The 17,767-nt window shown below is 34.9% G+C and overlaps 1 protein-coding gene across 1 annotated transcript; it reads left to right on the forward strand.

Moving 5' to 3' along the window:
• The first annotated feature begins 1,351 nt into the window (after positions 1–1,351).
• Positions 1,352–17,139, forward strand: LAMTOR3 (late endosomal/lysosomal adaptor, MAPK and MTOR activator 3). The gene is made up of 9 exons (XM_063611009.1): positions 1,352–1,417; positions 3,285–3,408; positions 3,596–3,785; positions 3,856–3,904; positions 6,303–6,337; positions 10,961–11,019; positions 12,671–12,804; positions 14,200–14,263; positions 16,279–17,139. Exons 1-9 carry the CDS (start codon positions 1,352–1,354, stop codon positions 16,350–16,352), a joined length of 795 nt encoding a protein of 264 aa, XP_063467079.1. The 3' UTR covers positions 16,353–17,139.
• The last annotated feature ends 628 nt before the right edge of the window (positions 17,140–17,767 follow it).

Raw genomic sequence — 17,767 nt, forward strand, 5'->3', positions numbered from 1 at the left:
ACTCAGCTTTTGTGTCAGCTCAGGTGTTCACAGGAACAGGAATGTGGAATACCAGCTTTTTACTTTAATTATACTTTTATGCTTAATTTTTCTTCCAGTTAAATCTTTAATTACACTAGTATGTAAAGTAGTTACTGAGAAAAATGATTAAGTTTTTGATTTCCCTTCTGTTGATCTGTAACATTTTTAAATGAAGCTATTTAACACATATGACATGCTAATGTTACTTAATGGATTCCTATGTATTTCATTAAAAAAAAAATCTCCCACCTGTATTAAGACAGCTAAATATTTCTTGATGTTGGCTTGAGGACCAAGTGAGCCATCTTGCCAGTTAAGCAAGTTTTATGTCAGAGGACCAAATTGTTAAGAGGAGAATTTGTACATTTGTTGAGCTTCCCCATATGAAGCTTGGGTTCAGTACTATCCTATTACTATCCATCTTCATAATTAGTGAAGCAAACTGAAAGGGAATTCATAATCTTTTTTCTTATTTGAACAGAAAAACTAATGAAAATCAACAATAAATCTTTATTTTAATTTTCATTCAACAGCTGAAAAACCATGTCTGTTGACCACATTGGACCATTGCCTAGTTAAAATCCATAAAATTCTCTATAAACCAATGAATTATTGTCTGGCAATAATTTCCAACATTTTAAATTCTAATTTTTAGTTACAAAGAAAAAGGATAGAATGAGGCTTTTCAAGGAATTCTTGCTCATCCCTTCAATTATTTGGCAGGCAAAACAGTCCTAGAATTCAGCTTCCTTTTTGGTTTTATTACTATTAAATAGATACTTTCATATAAATGGAAACACTTTTCCTCAAAACATTAATTCAAAACATACTCCTTATATTAAGGATTATAGCACCATATTTTTTGTAAATTCCCTATGTGTAACTTTTTCCTGTTGGTATGTGATTTTTTTCATTTAATATGACTATCTGCTGGTGTTGGGGCCAATAGATTTGTGAATATTCTGTGGATATGTCTATGTATAGGTGTATATATATATATATATATATATATATATTTTCCAGCTAATACCTCAAATGTGTGATTGTTTAATATATACCACACTATGTTTGCACAGAGCAGGGCTTCCATTAGCAGTGGATGTTTTTATTTCTAACTTTGAAAATCAGTCAATACAAATTCATTGGTGTGAGTTCTTTCCGTTGCTCTTTTTCATATTTTAATGCAGAGATTCCTATTATAAGGCCCATGCTTCAAACATAATTATATCTTTCTATATCCAGCCATCTGGAAATATATAGGGGTAAGAAGTATTTCTTGAAATGTCCTTGTTTAGTAAGTTAGTAAAAACTGGGACGACTAGTTGCCAAGATGTCTTGTAACTACATAGCAGATGACATCTGGCATGGCAAGTCTCATTCACTTCAGCACAAGACTGTACATTTCAATCTGATATTCTACTTTGCCATTTAAATACACCATTAAAATCATAGAGATTTTCAGTGACACTGGAGTATTGTAATTATTAGTTTCAAAAAATTATTTTGAATAGGATGATTAAACCAATGAGAAGAAAGAAACACAAATGATATTTTGCAGTTTATCTGTATTAAGAAATGCTTCTTGCCAATTTCTGGTATTGGTTTTTGGATTGCTACATAAGACTTTCTTTCCATTTACTTTATGTGTTTTTAAAAGCTGCAGGTAATTTTTAAGGTTTGATGGAATTATAATGGAAGCCTTGTATAAGTTAAATGAAACTGGTAAAGGAGAGCTTACTTTGTCTATAATGCATTCAGGATTATAAATTAGATTTTAAAATGAAATGTCTGATTTGTAAAATATTTAATGTTATATCAGACTTAAATAAAATTTTCTGTGAGAACTCAAAGTAAATGCATTTGATTTTTGATGAATGTTCTGAATGAAATATGAATTTTTGTCTTTCAGTCTCTGTAGTTTATCTCAATATATTAATAAAAAGGTCTGTTCTCACTGTAAAATGTTTGTTTTTATCATGTTTTATACTCTTAATATGGCCACTCTTTCACTCATTCAACTATTCAACAAGTATGTCATTGGTTGCTACATCCCAGGCAGTGAGCTGGGTGCTGAAAATTAATCATTGAATAAGAAAGACAAAAACCTTAAAGAGTTTACATCTAGCAAAGAAAATAAATATCAAGTAAATAACTAATTATGATTATGATAAATTCTACAAAGAAAATTACAGGGTACAATGAAAGCATTTATCTAGAAGACCTAAACTATTCAGTGAGGGTCAGGGAAGGCTTCTCTGAGAGTGAATTTAAGCTGAAATGCAAAAGATGAGATTAGTAGCATTAAGGTGTGCTAGAGAAATATCTCAGGCAGAATGTGCTAAGTTGGTAAAGTGATAAAAATCTTTATGGAAGTGAAAACAAACTTGTATGATCATAGCATAAGGAATCCAGGGTAGGTGAGAGAATTAAGATAGGGGCCAGATCCCCGTAAGAATGATATATAAACCATGATGCTGATATTGAACTTTATCGTAAGTCAATAAACCTGATTTTCAAGGAAGGCGTTAAATGATCTGATTTGGGTTTTTAGAACTAATTTTTGTTGCTGTGGAGACTGGAGGGCAAAAGAGAATGTAAGAAGAATAGGAGGTTATTGTCAAAAGAGAGATGATCATGGCTTGGACTAGGGTAGGAATATAGATAGGTGAATAGTTTTCAAATGTAGCAGGTAGAATCAACAGAACTCTGATTAGATTTGTGACATACGGAAGCAGCAATTAAAAACCAGGCTAAAGTTTTCTGAAAATTTGGCTATGAAAGGGAGTAGAGGAAAAACAGGGTGGTAGCTGAAAGAGGATGCGATTTCTAAAGAAGCTTTTCTTTTGAGGGTCTCACTGTCATTCAAGCTGGAGTTCAGTGGGGCAATCACCACTCAATGCAGCCTCAAACCCTGGGCTTAAGGGATCCTCCTGCCTCAACCTCCCGAGTACCTGGCGCACGCCACGTTCGGATAATTTATTATTATTATTATTATTATTATTATTATTATTATTATTATTATTGTTATTTGTAGAGATGGGGTCCTATCTTGCCAGGCTGGTGTGGAACTCCTGGGCTCAAAGGATTGTCCCGCCTCGGACTCCCAAAGTGCTGGGATTACAGGCGTCAGCCACCGCACCCGGCAAGGCTTTTATTTTTTTCAATTATTATTTATTACATGAGACCTTAGTAATTTTTAAGAATTCTGATGTAAAAGGGAACATAAAAGGTGCCCGTAATCAGTGTCTGCATGTTAAAAGTAGACGCTTGAAGTGCTCCAGAATACCCATGGCTCCTCCCCATTCAATCTAGATAAGGCCTTGAGTAAAGAGCACCCTTGGGGAAGTCACAAGAGCCTAGGAAACAGGTCAGAAACCTGTGGACCTGGTACTTCCAATCACAGGCAATCTGGTGCTTGCTCTTCAGCTCATCACACCATCCCCTCAAATTTCTTCATCTACAAGAAAAGGTTTTAAGATAACGGACCCTGCAAAACTAATGGCATTTATACACCCTCTCTGCACAAGAATGTCTTGTAACACATAACCTTGCTTGCATTTTCTGGGTTTCTTAGGGTCCAGCGATCTCGTACAAATCCTCTGCCCCACAGCTGACGTCCTTCGGCCCGTGACACAAGGCGCAGGCGCAAGACGCGGCCCGCGGTGGGCGGGGAAGGGGCGGGGCGCGGCCGGCGGCCGCGCCCTCGCAGCTTCCGCCGGGCCCCTCCGGAAATCCCATATCGTGGGGCAACGGCGGCGTAAAAAGTGCTTCCTGGAGTGCAGAAGAGGTCATGAATCATGTGACGGTGGCTTGAGGAGGAACCTGTCTTTAAAGCTGTCCCTTAAGTGACAGCGGAGAGAACCAGAGAGCCCAGAAACCCGAGGTAACTGGCGCTACTTTGCCTGGTTTTGAGGCCTAGTCCCGCAGGTGGCGCGAGTGGTGAGATTAAACAGAAGGAGAGGACCCCCTCTTCTTTTCTTTGGGCCTAGCTCTTTGGGGTGGAGGGTCAGGGATGGGGTGGGCTGAGGTAAGGCGTGCCAGCTGAGTACCCTTACTCAGCTGGGGGTGTTGGGGCACTCCGACTCCCGCTGGGCTCGCTGGGCCAAGCTCTAGAACCGCGGGGGTTTTACCTGGTTCTGACCAGGTCTGATCTCGCTTATTAAGTTGTGGGTGGGGAGGACGAGGAGGCCGAAGAGGGAAGAGTCACCGGGAGTTTCTCTTCCAGGCGTGGAGATTGATCCTGCGAGAGAAGGGGGTTCATCATGGCGGATGTGAGTGACACCCCTACATAAGAGGAAGGGAAGAGTGGGGAATTTTGAGGGGAATACTGAGCGGGGAGAGGTAGAGCTTCCCAAGTAGAAATTTGTTTTGATCCTCCAAGCCCCACTCATCCCAGTTAATTATTTTCTCTGATATCTCAAGTGGGAGACTAATATGAATGAATTTGCAGGATCCTGAGTTTCTGCCTCGAATGGGGGTGTAGGACACTAAGGTGCTTGAGACTGAGAAAATTATATTCTCCCTACTCCCCAATCCAGCTGGGGCATAAGAGAGGCTCTGTATGTTTACCATTTGAAATTCTGAATGATGGTTTGCTGCTTTTCCTGTCAGAATTCGGTCAGTAGGACATGTACCCACAATACTTTTTTCCAGTAAGTGGTAACAATGTCTCATTAGGTTTATTGTAGCAATTTACGATGATTTCTAACCCATGCCTCTTTAGAAACATGGTAACGTGTGTGTGTGTGTGTGTGTGTGTGTGTGTGTGTGTGTGTGTGTAGGATGAGAACAAAAGTAAGCCAGTAGTCATAACATGAAATAAAATGATCATTCGGGTTTGGAGAATAGTAAGTGTTGGAGGCTCAAAACAACAGATACCTGATTAATCCATGTGAGGTCAAAATTGATACCTAAATTGTCAGTGAAATTCCTGGGATGAGAGAGAGTAATGAGACAAAATAAGATAGTCTTCTGGCCGATCTGGCCGATGCAGTTGTTTAGTCTGTAATCTCAGCACTTTGGGAGGCTGAGATGGAAGGATCACTTGAGGCTGGGAATTCAAAATGAGGCTGGGAGTTCAAGATCAGCCTGGGCAACGTAGCAAGACCCCGTTCTACAAAAAGAAATTAAAAATTAGCCAGACACATTGATACCCCTGTAGTCCCAGCTATGCTGGAAGTGAGGCGAGAGGATTGCTTGAGCCCAGAAGTTGGAAGTTGCAGTGAGCCCCAGCTTAGAAAAATAAAATAGTCTTCTATTTCTTTAGTCTTAACTGTGTTTCGTGTTAAACACTTGACACACATTGTCATTTATCTTATATTCTGTAAGACTAGGCTGGGCGCGGTGGCTCACGTCTGTAATCCCAGCACTTTGGGAGGCCAAGGCGGGTGGATCACCTGAGGTCAGGAGTTCGAGACCAGCCTGGCCAACATGTTAAAACCTTGTCTCTACTAAAAAATACAAAAAATTAGCCCGGTGTGGTGGTGGGTGCTTGTAATCCCAGTTACTCGGGAGGCTGAGGCAGGAAAATCGCTTGAACCTGGGAGGCGGAGGTTGCAGTGAGCCGAGATCGCGCCATTGCACTCCAGCCTGGACAACAAGAGCGAAACTCCGTCTCAAAGAAAAAAATGTTGCCTCACATAGTCATACAGAATTTATTTTAGGTCCTTAAACAGGATATTTTAAAAATTACATTATAATAATATGCCTTACACTGTTTCATTATTTGTTGAGTAGGTGAGTTCAACAAATAATGAAAGAATGGAAGGCATATTTTTATAATGTGATAGTCACGTGAGACAACAGTCTTACAGAAGTCTTATCACCTTACCCAAGAACATTAAAATGATGGTGGAAAGTCTGTCTTTGAACATGGAAAGATGTTTATAATGTCTTCTCAAGTGAACACAATAGCAACAGGATGTAAAACACTAGTATGAAAATTATGATGTAATTTCATGCCTAAAATGTATTTGTGTTTCCCATTTCTAGGTACGCTAATCCATGCATCTTCTCAATAAACTTTAACAACACTCTTATGATGTAGGTTCTATATTAGCCCTATTCAACAAATAATGAAATAGGCTTAGAGAAAAAAGGTTAGTTAACTTACTCCAAGTTGCATGACTAGTAAACACCCAAATCAGACAGAGAAAGATAAAACACAGCAAGAAAGGTTATGAATGATAACTGAAGTTCCCTAAAATTTGGATAGGACAGGATCTAGAAAACAGTGGAAGGCCTATTATTATAACATGATTTTTTTAAATGTTCTCTTTCAGGACCTAAAGCGATTCTTGTATAAAAAGTTACCAAGGTAAGAAATGTTTAATTTGTTATTGAATACATTCTATATGCCGTATGTTAATTTTATGAAGTATTTTGTCTGTGTATTTTCAATGTTGTGAAGTATCTCTGAGATTTCCTTTAATATGAATATTTTTTGCCAGCATCATGTCCTCTGGAAAATTTTCATCACAACCGCTTTCCTCATTTATGTCAACAAGTTTGCCTTCACTGAGTTCTCTGTGTATCTAGAGCGATAGTGTCAGCATTCCCTTGGTCATCTGTTTCTTCTATAACTCTTTACTTTCTATTTGAAATTCACTTCCAGCATTATTACTTTTCATTTCTTTGCTGTGTTTCGTCTTTGTTGGCCAGTTTCCTCTGTTTATTATCTCTTTTTCTAAATGTCACATACTTTTTCATTGGGAGACAAGGAGGTACAAAACTACATGCTTTGCTATCTCTGCATGAACTGCATAACAGATGCACAGTGACCAACCATCAACATACTTTGAAAGAAATGATGTGGCTTGTTACTGATGAGAGTGTGCATCTGTTAATTACATAATTATTTATGTCGTGATTTGTGGACTAAAGAGAGAAGTTTATACTTTATGTAGTTATTGAGGTATTATGCCATCCTAACTAATATTTGACCTGTGCTCTTCTGCAGGGAGTGGTGTTACTTAACCATAGGAACTAAAATGTGCATATTGGAACTGTGCAAAATGAGGGCTTTCTGTTTTTTTCTGTAGTTACCTTAGCATAATGAAAGGGCGCTCAAATTGGGACGGAGAGATACCCCACTACACTGGTGATATGATGAAATAGTTAATAGTGCATAGTTAATTCACTTAGAAGTCTTAGTGATTTACAATCCTTTTTTGAGTGTTAGCATCTCTTATTGAAGAAACAGCAAAATTGCATTCAGTGTTCTGAAGTTATAAACCCACCGGAAAGATACTCATTATTCACCTGGAGATCTAATAAATAAAGCAATAATTGATTCTAATTACATCATCTGTGATTATAAGCAATAAAAATGTTTCAGACAGTGGGGATCTCATTTTAACTATTAAGTGTACTCTGAAAATCATAATAGCGTGTGACACTGGGTATGGTGCAGCTGTCTGTATAAAGGAATTAGAGAATAATACCAAAAGTATTTATTATATTACTGAGTAGTTCTAATGTTGATCAAAAATAGTTGGAAAGTAAATGCTTGCTTCTTCTTTGAATTCGGATGTCTTTTATCTTTTAACAAAAGGGGAAATATCAGGTTGTTGTGCTTATCCAAGAAATAAATTCAGTTAAAGGATATTTGTTAAAAGCTTTATGAAAATCTTTCATAATGGCAGGAAAGGTATTAGTACTGTTTTTTTTTTTAATAATGAAAAAAAGCCAGTTCAACTCATAATATCATTTATTGAAAACAGGCTTACTGCATCCCAGAACAATAATAATGAAGAAATAATAATGTTTTGAACATTTATGAAGAATAGTAGAATATACACTTTGATTTGTTGCTAGATGTATCGGTTTGGATGCAGGCATCCTGCTTCAGAGCCATGGATTCATACTTTTAACTGTTGTACCTCAGTGCCTCTCAGTAACAAAGTCAGCCAGCTACGGATACTAATGGAATGTGTGTTTTTGTGCATTTTTTGAATTCTCTGCAAAATATCATTCTTGCATTTGCAATTTAAAATCTGGTTGTGACCCAAAGCAGTCTCAGGCTTTAATAATCCCACTTTGTATGTTTTAAAACAACCAAATATTTCATAATTATGTGTATAAAACTAAATCTTATGTCTTTAATTAGTAATGCAACATTTGTTTTTAGAAAAAATGGTTGTTTTAGTAAGCATAAGATTTAGATTTCTTCAGAATATTTCACAAAATTTAATTCATTTCTTCTAAAAGTATAATATCTCTTAATGAGCTAGTTATTTTTAATTATTAGTAAATTCTATTCATATTACTCTTTGTGCATTGTATGTAGAATTGCAAACAGCTTTTATATTTGTGACCTGATTTCTACAATTATATACTTAAGAGTGTAAATAATTTTTCTACTTTCTTGAATTCATTTCTCTGTGAAGTCCATCAAAAAGAAAGTCCTTTTATTTTCTTTGGAGCATTAGTTTTATTTAAAGTAATTTCCATGGAAATTTAAAAAAAGAAGCTACCTGTGGTAGCACTAATTTTTCTAAACATTTTTGTGGTCCTCTTTTTACCTGCTTTTTAATTTATTTTGGGGGTAGGTAGTACATTCACAAAGTTCAGATTCAAGACTTAACTGAAGAACATAGAGTGAGAAGCTGTCCATCCTTCCTCTCCAGCCACATGCACAGTTTCCCCTCAAAGAGGCACCCACCATTACCTACAGAGATATTTTATGTACCTATGAGCAGACATGTATATACACGTATTTATACACGCAACATACATATATGCCTGCACATTTTGGTACATAATTTATTGCTTCTTCTATACTCTGTTCTAAACTGTGTATTTTTTCACTTAAGAATGTAACTTTGAGAGTAATCTTTCCTGGTACATAGAGAACTTCCTCTTTCTCATGGCTGCAGAGTATTCCTTTGTAGGTGTATATCATAACTTACCTTGTCCTTCTTGATGGACAGTTGGATTTGTAATGCTTTACCGTTTCAAATGATGTTGCTTTTGGTAACTGCACAAAATAATTGGCATATCTACAAATATCTGTAGGATATGTTTTATATAATCTAGTTTTTAACTTAGAAGAATATATTCATTTTATGTATTAATTTTTTTTTTTTTTTTTTTTTTGAGACAGAGTCTTATTCTGTCACCCAGGCTGGGAGTGCAGTGGTGCGATCTTGGCTCACTGCAACCCAGGTTCAAGCGATTCTCATGCCTCAGTCTCCCAAGTAGCTGGGATTACAGACAAGCACCACCACACACGACTAATTTTTGTATTTTTAGTTGAGACAGGGTTTCATCATATTGGCCAGGCTGGTCTCAAACTCCTGACCTCAGGTGATCTGCCCACCTTGGCCTCCCAAAGTGCTGGGATTACAGGCGTGAGCCACCATGCCCGGCCTATGTTATATATTAATCTTAGAGATATATTTTAATCCATAAATAAGTTTAGGATTGAATGAATAGGAAATCATGCCAATAATAGGATAAAAACAGTATAAAAGTCATTTATAAAGTTATTTTATTCTTATTTTTAATGTAAGGAAGACAAATGATTTTGTTTGTAACGTTTTCCACTCACATTTAATAACACTTCTCTGACTTAAAAGTTTTTGACAATGGGAATTTTAAAAATTTAATGTCAGTATTTAAACATTAGGTTAATATAAGTATTTCCTATTCCTTAGTTAATACATTAAAGTTAACACAAAGAATAGATCATTCCGGGTTGCTGTAGGGACATTGAACAAATCTCTGAGTTGTAGTTTATAGATACCGTAAGATAGTTACAGGACTATAAGTTTTATGTTATAATGAAAGGGTTTTGCGTAAATGTTGAAAGTTGAGGAGTGTCACGTTATATTTTTTAACACAGTATTTTTGTGCTCTACCGTATGTATTTCTTAATTGCTAATTTCCCAGGGATTCTCACTGATAATTTAGTACTTAAACTGTAGTGATAAATTATGTCATTGTCAGTGTGTACAATTGACACCATTGGTATTAGTTAATAAGTGATATTTTTGAATTATGTGCCAGCCTACACTTTACATGCCTTATATTATTAAATTTCACAATATCTAAGTAAGTACAGTTATTCCTATTTTCAGATTGTTAATCTGAGGCTTATAAAGGTTTCATAACTAGCCCAAGATAGCATAAATAATAAGTGGCAGAGCCTAGACTGGAACCCAGATCTTTCTAACTTTAGAGCTATAGCTTGACCATTCCGCTTACTACTTCTTACGTAAGCATGGCTGAAAGGATTACTGCATGGCCTTCATTCCTTTTGCCCTGTTTCTTTAGCCAGGAACAGTTTTTCCACATCTTTTCACTTAGTGCCATAACATCTCAGCTGATGTATTACTGCTTCCAAGAAAGCCTTCTCTGGCCCACTGTCTGTCTACATCAACCTCCTCTTTTCTAGGTTCTCATATCCCTATGAACTTTTTAACACTTGCCACCAGTTTTAGTTTTACGTTTGTTACTGTGAGATTATTTTATTGATAACACACTCACTTTTTAGATTGTAAGCCATGTGGAGGCAATGATTGTGCTTATTTCTGTTTTTCATAGTATCAAAGTATTAAGTGCCACAAATACTGGCCGCTTAATATTTGCATGAATGAAAAAGGAAAAAGGTTCTTTTTTGTCACTATAGCCACTAATAATCTTTCATGCTTTTGTGTACCATGGACTGATCATTCATTAACAGTTTTAATGGAGAGTTATCTATGTCTTAGGTTATTACTAATAAACTGCATGAACTTGTAAATATTATAAACATTTCTGTAATACACATTGATTCCATTTCTGGGAGAATTTTGGGGTCTGTGGTTTTTCAGTAAATACATGAGAATTATTATGTCTTTGAGGTGCATAGTTTGAGAAAATGAAATATTTTATATTTTAACTTTTAAAAATTTTATATTTTAACTTTTTTTATATTTTAACTATTTTCTTTTTCTAGTGTCGAAGGGCTCCATGCCATTGTTGTATCAGATAGAGATGGAGTACCTGTTATTAAAGGTAAAACTGAACATTTAAATGCAAATGTCTTCTTTGCTTTTGACTAAAAATGTGTGCAATTTACATCTGAGTAGTACAGCAGGCAAACATGTTAAATTCATTTTAGTAAATTTGGGAGATGGTCTTAGTATTGGGGAAAGTGTTTGCTTTTGTATGTTAAAGGTTGAATTTGAATCTACAATGTATTATGTATCACATGTATCATATTAACATCTAGAGTTTAAGCATGGATTTATCACAGATCCATTTCCCATTAAAGACATTTACAGTGTAACGTAAACCATTAGTAAATCTAAGTGATGAGAGTGAGCATGTATTCAGCTGGATATACACACAGACATCCCTACATATATATGTATGTATATGTATATGTGTATATATACACACACACACACACACACATACGTACATACATACACACATTTTATCAAATTGCTAGTTGTTTTAGGATAATACCCTTGTATTTGGATCATAAGTAAACATGATGTCACAGAGAGTCAGTATGGATTCAGACAATTTTTACTATTTCTATTTTATGGTATTAGGAGAATGGATGTTCCTAGTTTTATTGGGACACTGTAATGGCTTTATCAGAGATTAAATATTGGATAATGTTCTGTATATTTTGTTTACAATTTTCCACCTGGAGTTGTCATATATATCAGATAATTTTAGACTTTAGAAATGAAAGGAGGTTTAGAAGTCAACTAATGTAGTTCTTTCATTTTATAAGTGAAGGTGATAAAGTGCAAAGACATTTGGACTTCTTAGCAGTTTTAATGGAGAGTTAGCTATGTCTTAGATTCTTATTAATAAACTGCATGAATTTGTAAAGATTATAAACATTTCTATATACACATTGATTCCATTTCTGGGAGAATTTTGGCAAACACATTATAAGAACGAAGGAGGTCCTGTGGTTTATAATCTTTGGACATTGCTGTCCAAAGTCGGACATGAGTCAGTAACAAAACAGTAATAGAACCCATCATCTCCTGATATGTGGTCCAGTGTGCTTTCTAACGCGCTATAAAATGGCTGTTGAATGGCTGTGGACAGATTGCTTGCCTTCTCTTAATTCTGTAATGAGGGATTGGAACAAAATAATCTCAGATTTTCCAGCTCTAATGTTCTTCATGAGGATCTCTGTGTTAAAGCCTTGAGCCCTGCGCTCATTAATATAACAAACTCCATGCAGACCTTTTAATGAGTGAGAGAAACGTGAAACAGGTAACCAGCTGCAGATTGTTAATATCTATGAGCGATACTGCTGCTGTGGGTTTTCTAAGAGCAGAAGTTTAGTAACTTTTTTCATTAGTTTATTCTAGCCTAGTCCTCAGATAACCAATTAAATGTACTTGGTCTATGTTTTAAGTTAGATATCAAGAAAATATAAACATTTAGTTTTCTTTTTAAAATTTAACAAAATTGTGAGAGTCAGCATTTCTTCTCTGACTTGTGATCAGTGAACTTTTGATTGAGCAATTTTTCCTGATTAGTGGTGAGACCCCATTAGTGATATGATTTTCAGTATTGTGAAACATAACCTTTGTGCTCAATTTTAAAAAGAGGTTTATGAAAAAAAAAAGGGCTGTAAATCTCTCTACCATATCCTCTGCATAATTTTTATTTAAATCACTTATTTTTCTAGTGGCCAATGACAATGCTCCGGAGCATGCTTTGCGACCTGGTTTCTTATCCACTTTTGCCCTTGCAACAGACCAAGGGAGCAAACTTGGACTTTCAAAAAATAAAAGTATCATCTGTTACTATAACACCTACCAGGTAAGTTCATAATTATCAAATGATTTGCTGATTTCAGTTGTCATTTTTGTGACTTTTATATATAAAATAGTTTGTGTTGTAGTTCTCAATTTTAGTTTTGAAGCGGATGAAATTGTAAAATTTTAGCCTTCAAATTGGTTGTATTAAAATGTTGTAATTTTCTTCACATTTTATACCAGGAAATAATTACTATGCAAAAGTAATTAAGTGATTTAATAAAGTACATGTTATCCTAAAAAGAGTACATCAGGTCACTGTTACCTCCAGTAGATGGTGCCCTTAGCTAAACAACTGAATTCTCAGATGACACACTTTTTTTGTTGTAGTAACAGATAAAAAAAACTTTCCTTGAAAGTTTATTAAATTTGCTCTTGCTGCTAATTCCTTCATTGTTTTGAAATATATATATGTAATAAATGAGGTTATTATTTGTGGGAAAGAAGTTAGTTTTTGCATGTCTCTTGATCTCAAGCTACATTTTCTTAAGACTAATTCCTTGTGCTTTAGAGCGATGTTTCCTAATCAACTGATGTTAAGTTACTCTTTTTTTTTTTTTCTTCCAAGACAGAGTCTGGCTCTGTTTCCCCATGCTGGAGTGCAGTGGCATGATCTCAGCTCACTGCAACCTCGGCCTCTCAGATTCAAGTGATTCTCACGCCTCAACCTCCCAAGTAGCTGGGATTACAGGCATGTGCCACCAGGCCTGGCTAATTTTTGTATTTTTAGTGGAGACGGGCTTTCACCATGTTGGCCAGGCTGGTCTTGAACTCTTGGCCTCAAGTGATCCATCCACCTCAGCCTCCCAGAGTGCTAGGATTAGACGTGAGCCACCGTGCCAGGCCCATCTTTTATTTTAAAAGTTATATATTTTAATGTGTATTAGGTAAAAGATAACCAAACCATCTGACCTTTAATTTCATCAATAAGGATTAGGTTGAAACTAAGTTTTTTTTTTTTTTTTGAAGATAGTTGATTTAAAGTTACTTTAATTTAAATTACAGTAATACACAAGAGCCAGAAAATAACATGAAGACAAAACTACTTGAATAACTGAGAAATACTGCATTTATCCATTTAATTATCAACTATTTATTAAGTCCTTACGATGTAATTGACATTCTGTTGGGCTTTAGAGATAAAAAGATGGAGATATGTTTTCACCTTAAAAACTTTCCAGGCTAAATGGTATTAATGTCTCTAAGAGATCATCACTAATTCTGTTTTATGGAAATATTCACTGAAATATAAAGTTCCTTCCTATTTCATAATATAATACCATGATGTTGGGCTAAAACATTGATGATTTTAAAGTTGTTGAAAGATTAAGACATTTCAGTTTAGTTATACTACCTTTTCATAATGCAACATATTATTTGGCTTTTATTTTCTTTTTAGGTGGTTCAATTTAATCGTTTACCTTTGGTGGTGAGTTTTATAGCCAGCAGCAATGCCAATACAGGTTTGTTTAATTACCTTAAATATCACTTTTAATCCTTAATTTCAAAAAATTAATTTAATTACCATACCTTAAGAGGAATAGTAGATTTAGAGCCAAAAATTTTGAACTTGTGGCCCAGTTTCACTATCTTTTTTCCATGTCTTGGGAAAAGTGATTTCTCTGAATCCTGGTTTCCATATCTGTATAATGGAGATAATATACGCTTTCTCCATCTTACAGTGTTATTTTCTAGTTCAAATGAGACAGTGTATGGTTAAGTGATTTTTTTTTTTTATTTTTTGGAGACAGGAAAATTAAATGTTATCTTGAGTGCTACGTCTTGCTCCCATTATAGCAGTTTAAGAAAACAAGGTGAAGATAACCCAACAAAATGCATTAAAATGATCGATGAGTTATAGACCAATCTATTAAATTAGAATTTTTAAAATTTTACGTAATGGGGAAAATGAATATGATTGAGAATTTAAAGAGCATGAATAGGATGAACATAGTCTCACTCTTCTTGAGAACTGAAGAATTTGAGAACAAATTCTAGGAAGCTGTACCCTTTACAGAGAATAGTAAGATTCCATTGTATCCAATACCTTCAGTGGATATTTATGTGTAAAATAATGACTATTCACTTGGTTGTAATTTTTTTACTTCATTTTATATAAAGTAGGATTTTTATTAAAAGGTCTGTCTCCTTTAGATTTGATTGCTGTTGAGAATTGTAACATATTTTTTACTGTTTCTTTTTTCTCCCAAGCTGAGCAAGTTCTTCTAGCTATGTCACTGCAGCCTGTTCTTAGATACCTCATCTTTAGAATGAGAGGTTTAGATTTGATGATCTATTAGATCTCTTCCATTTCAAAACATTTTAGGAATCTGTAAAATACTATATGTAAAAACACTTTCTGAATTATATAGGATAGTAATGGTGTTAAGATTTTAAGTATATTTATGAAATATACTTAAATTTTGATAAATCACCTATCATCGCATACTAAGTCACCAGTTGTTATATATTATGATAATGTACAGAACACTGTTTTAGTACTTGGACCCTTTCCTTGAGAGTCCAGATGCTTTTTATATTCTATAAGACAGAGAAAGACCTTTATTTGTTTGAACATAAAACAGGCTCTGTTTGAGGTAGATAGCCTTTTACTCTAGTAAACTAAGGAGAAGCAAGATATGCTTATTTCTAGATGTTTATCTTCCAGGTTCATCATTGAACTCCAGTGTGTTTTGTACTCTACCATTTATTTTTAAAATACTTTTTCATTTGAAAAATGAAATGAAGTATGTCTTAGCTTTGTTGAATTTATAAAAATAAATTTCTGATTTCCTTTGTTCAATATAGAAGCACCCTATCTACCTATCTTTTGAGGTAATCTGTTAAAATTTGCTTAGAGACAAAAGTATGCTTTAGTTAGTAAAAATTGTACGCATTATTTCTGAGTCAATGCAAATTTTGGAGCAGTGAGGTATAAATTAAGATTTTCCTTTCAAAACTCTAACAAATTATAGTGCATATAATTTATTCTGTATTTCCTAATGTACTTATGTATATTATGTATACTTATGTATTTTTCACTCATTCACTTTAGTAATAGATGCTGAAAATAAACTTAATGACTGAGGAGTTTTTGGTTGCTTTATTTAGGGTTATAGTACAGGTTGAACATCCCTAATCCAAAAATCTGAAATCTAAAACATTCTAAAGTCTGAAACTTTCTGAGCACTAATATGGCATTCAAAGAAAATGCTCACTGGAGCATTTCGTATTTGAAATTTTTGGGTTAGGGATGCTCAACTAGTAAGTATTGTACAAATATTCCAAAATTCAAAACACTTCTGGTACCCGGCATTTTGGATAAGGGATGGTCAACCTGTATTTTATTTCAGTCGTGGGAAATAAGCTATGTTCTGATTTACTTTTGGTAACTGTATTTTGGACATAAGGAAATTTGAGTTTCAGACTTTGAGGAACACTTTTCTAACATGTAATTTTCTTAATCTCTTTATTTTAGGACTAATTGTCAGCCTAGAAAAGGAACTTGCTCCATTATTTGAAGAATTGAGACAAGTTGTGGAAGTTTCTTAATCTGACAGTGGTTTCAGTGTGTACCTTATCTTCATTATAACAACACAATATCAATCCAGCAATCTTTAGACTACAATAATACTTTCATCCATATGCTCAAGAAAGGGCCCCTTTTTCCAACTTACACTAAAGAGCTAGCATATAGATGTAATTTATAGATAGATCAGTTGCTATATTTTCTGGTGCAGGGTCTTTCTTATTTAGTGAGATCTAGGGATACCACAGAAATGGTTCAGTCTATCACAGCTCCCATGGAGTTAGTCTGGTCGCCAGATATGGATGAGAGATTCTATTAAGTGGATCAGAATCAAACTGGTACATCGATCCACTTGAGCCGTTAAGTGCTCCCAATTGTACAATATGCCCAGGCTTGCAGAATGAAGCCAGCTTTTTATTGTGAATAGTAATAAGGACATATTTTTCTTCAGATTATGTTTTATTTCTTTGAATTGAATGAGGAACATAAAATGGCTTGGTAAAAGTAATAAAATCAGTACAATCACTAACTTTCCTTTGTACATATTGTTTTGCAGTATAGATGAATATTACTAATCAGTTTGATTATTCTCAGAGGGTGCTGCTCTTTAATGAAAATGAAAATTATAGCTAATGTTTTTTCCTCAAACTCTGCTTTCTGTAACCAATCAGTGTTTTAATGTTTGTGTGTTCTTTATAAAATTTAAATACAATTCGTTATTCTGTTTCCAATGTTAGTATGTATGTAAACATGATAGTACAGCCATTTTTTTCATATGTGAGTAAAAATAAAATAGTATTTTTAAAAATATAGTTTGAGCACTGTATAGGTCCTTTTTTTGTTCAGACTTTTTTCAAAAATCTAAACATAATTAATTTACTCTTTCAGCCACATGAATAAATAATGAGTGTTTCTTGTAGGTATTGGTTTGGAGATTGTATTATGGTAGTATGAACTGTTAATTGGAAAAGAAACCTGAGGTTGCAGTCAGCCGAGATTGCGCCACTGCACCCCAGCCTGGGCAACAGAGACTCCGTCTCAGAAACAAAAAAGAAAAGAAACCAAGAAACTTCAGGCATGAACCTAATTTAATCTGCATGAAAGAGGTACTACAGTTCTAGAATATGCCCTTTATGTTCAGGAATGCAGTCTATCATTCAGAGTTAAATTCTTTCTAGGCTCTTTGACAATCAGTTTTTCCCTGGAACAGTTCAGTACATATTCATTGAGCACCTGTGTGCCAGTCAGCAGAGCTATCACATTGCACAATTCTAAGAAGCACCATTCATGTCTCATCATACATCTATGCTCTGGGAGTTGTCTTTCGCGTAGAATATGTGTGATTGTTATCCCTAGAATTGTGCAGTGAGGCAATTGGCTAGGTGCCGTGCTGCTTCTTTTTCTTTCTTTTTTTTTTTTAAGCAGCAGAGTCTTGCTG

The sequence above is a fragment of the Symphalangus syndactylus genome, chromosome 10 (assembly GCF_028878055.3).
Source record: "Symphalangus syndactylus isolate Jambi chromosome 10, NHGRI_mSymSyn1-v2.1_pri, whole genome shotgun sequence".
Classification (NCBI taxonomy): Eukaryota; Metazoa; Chordata; class Mammalia; order Primates; family Hylobatidae; genus Symphalangus; species Symphalangus syndactylus.

Excerpts from the sequence above, each read along its gene's own strand:
- LAMTOR3 (XM_063611009.1), top strand. The coding sequence starts at position 1,352 with ATGTCTTGTAACTACATAGCAGATGACATCTGGCATGGCAAGTCTCAT. Across the intron at positions 3,409-3,595 it reads GTCAGAAACCTGTGGACCTG|GGTCCAGCGATCTCGTACAA; the intron begins GTACTTCCAATC and ends TGGGTTTCTTAG. Across the intron at positions 3,786-3,855 it reads GGGCAACGGCGGCGTAAAAA|CTGTCCCTTAAGTGACAGCG; the intron begins GTGCTTCCTGGA and ends CTGTCTTTAAAG.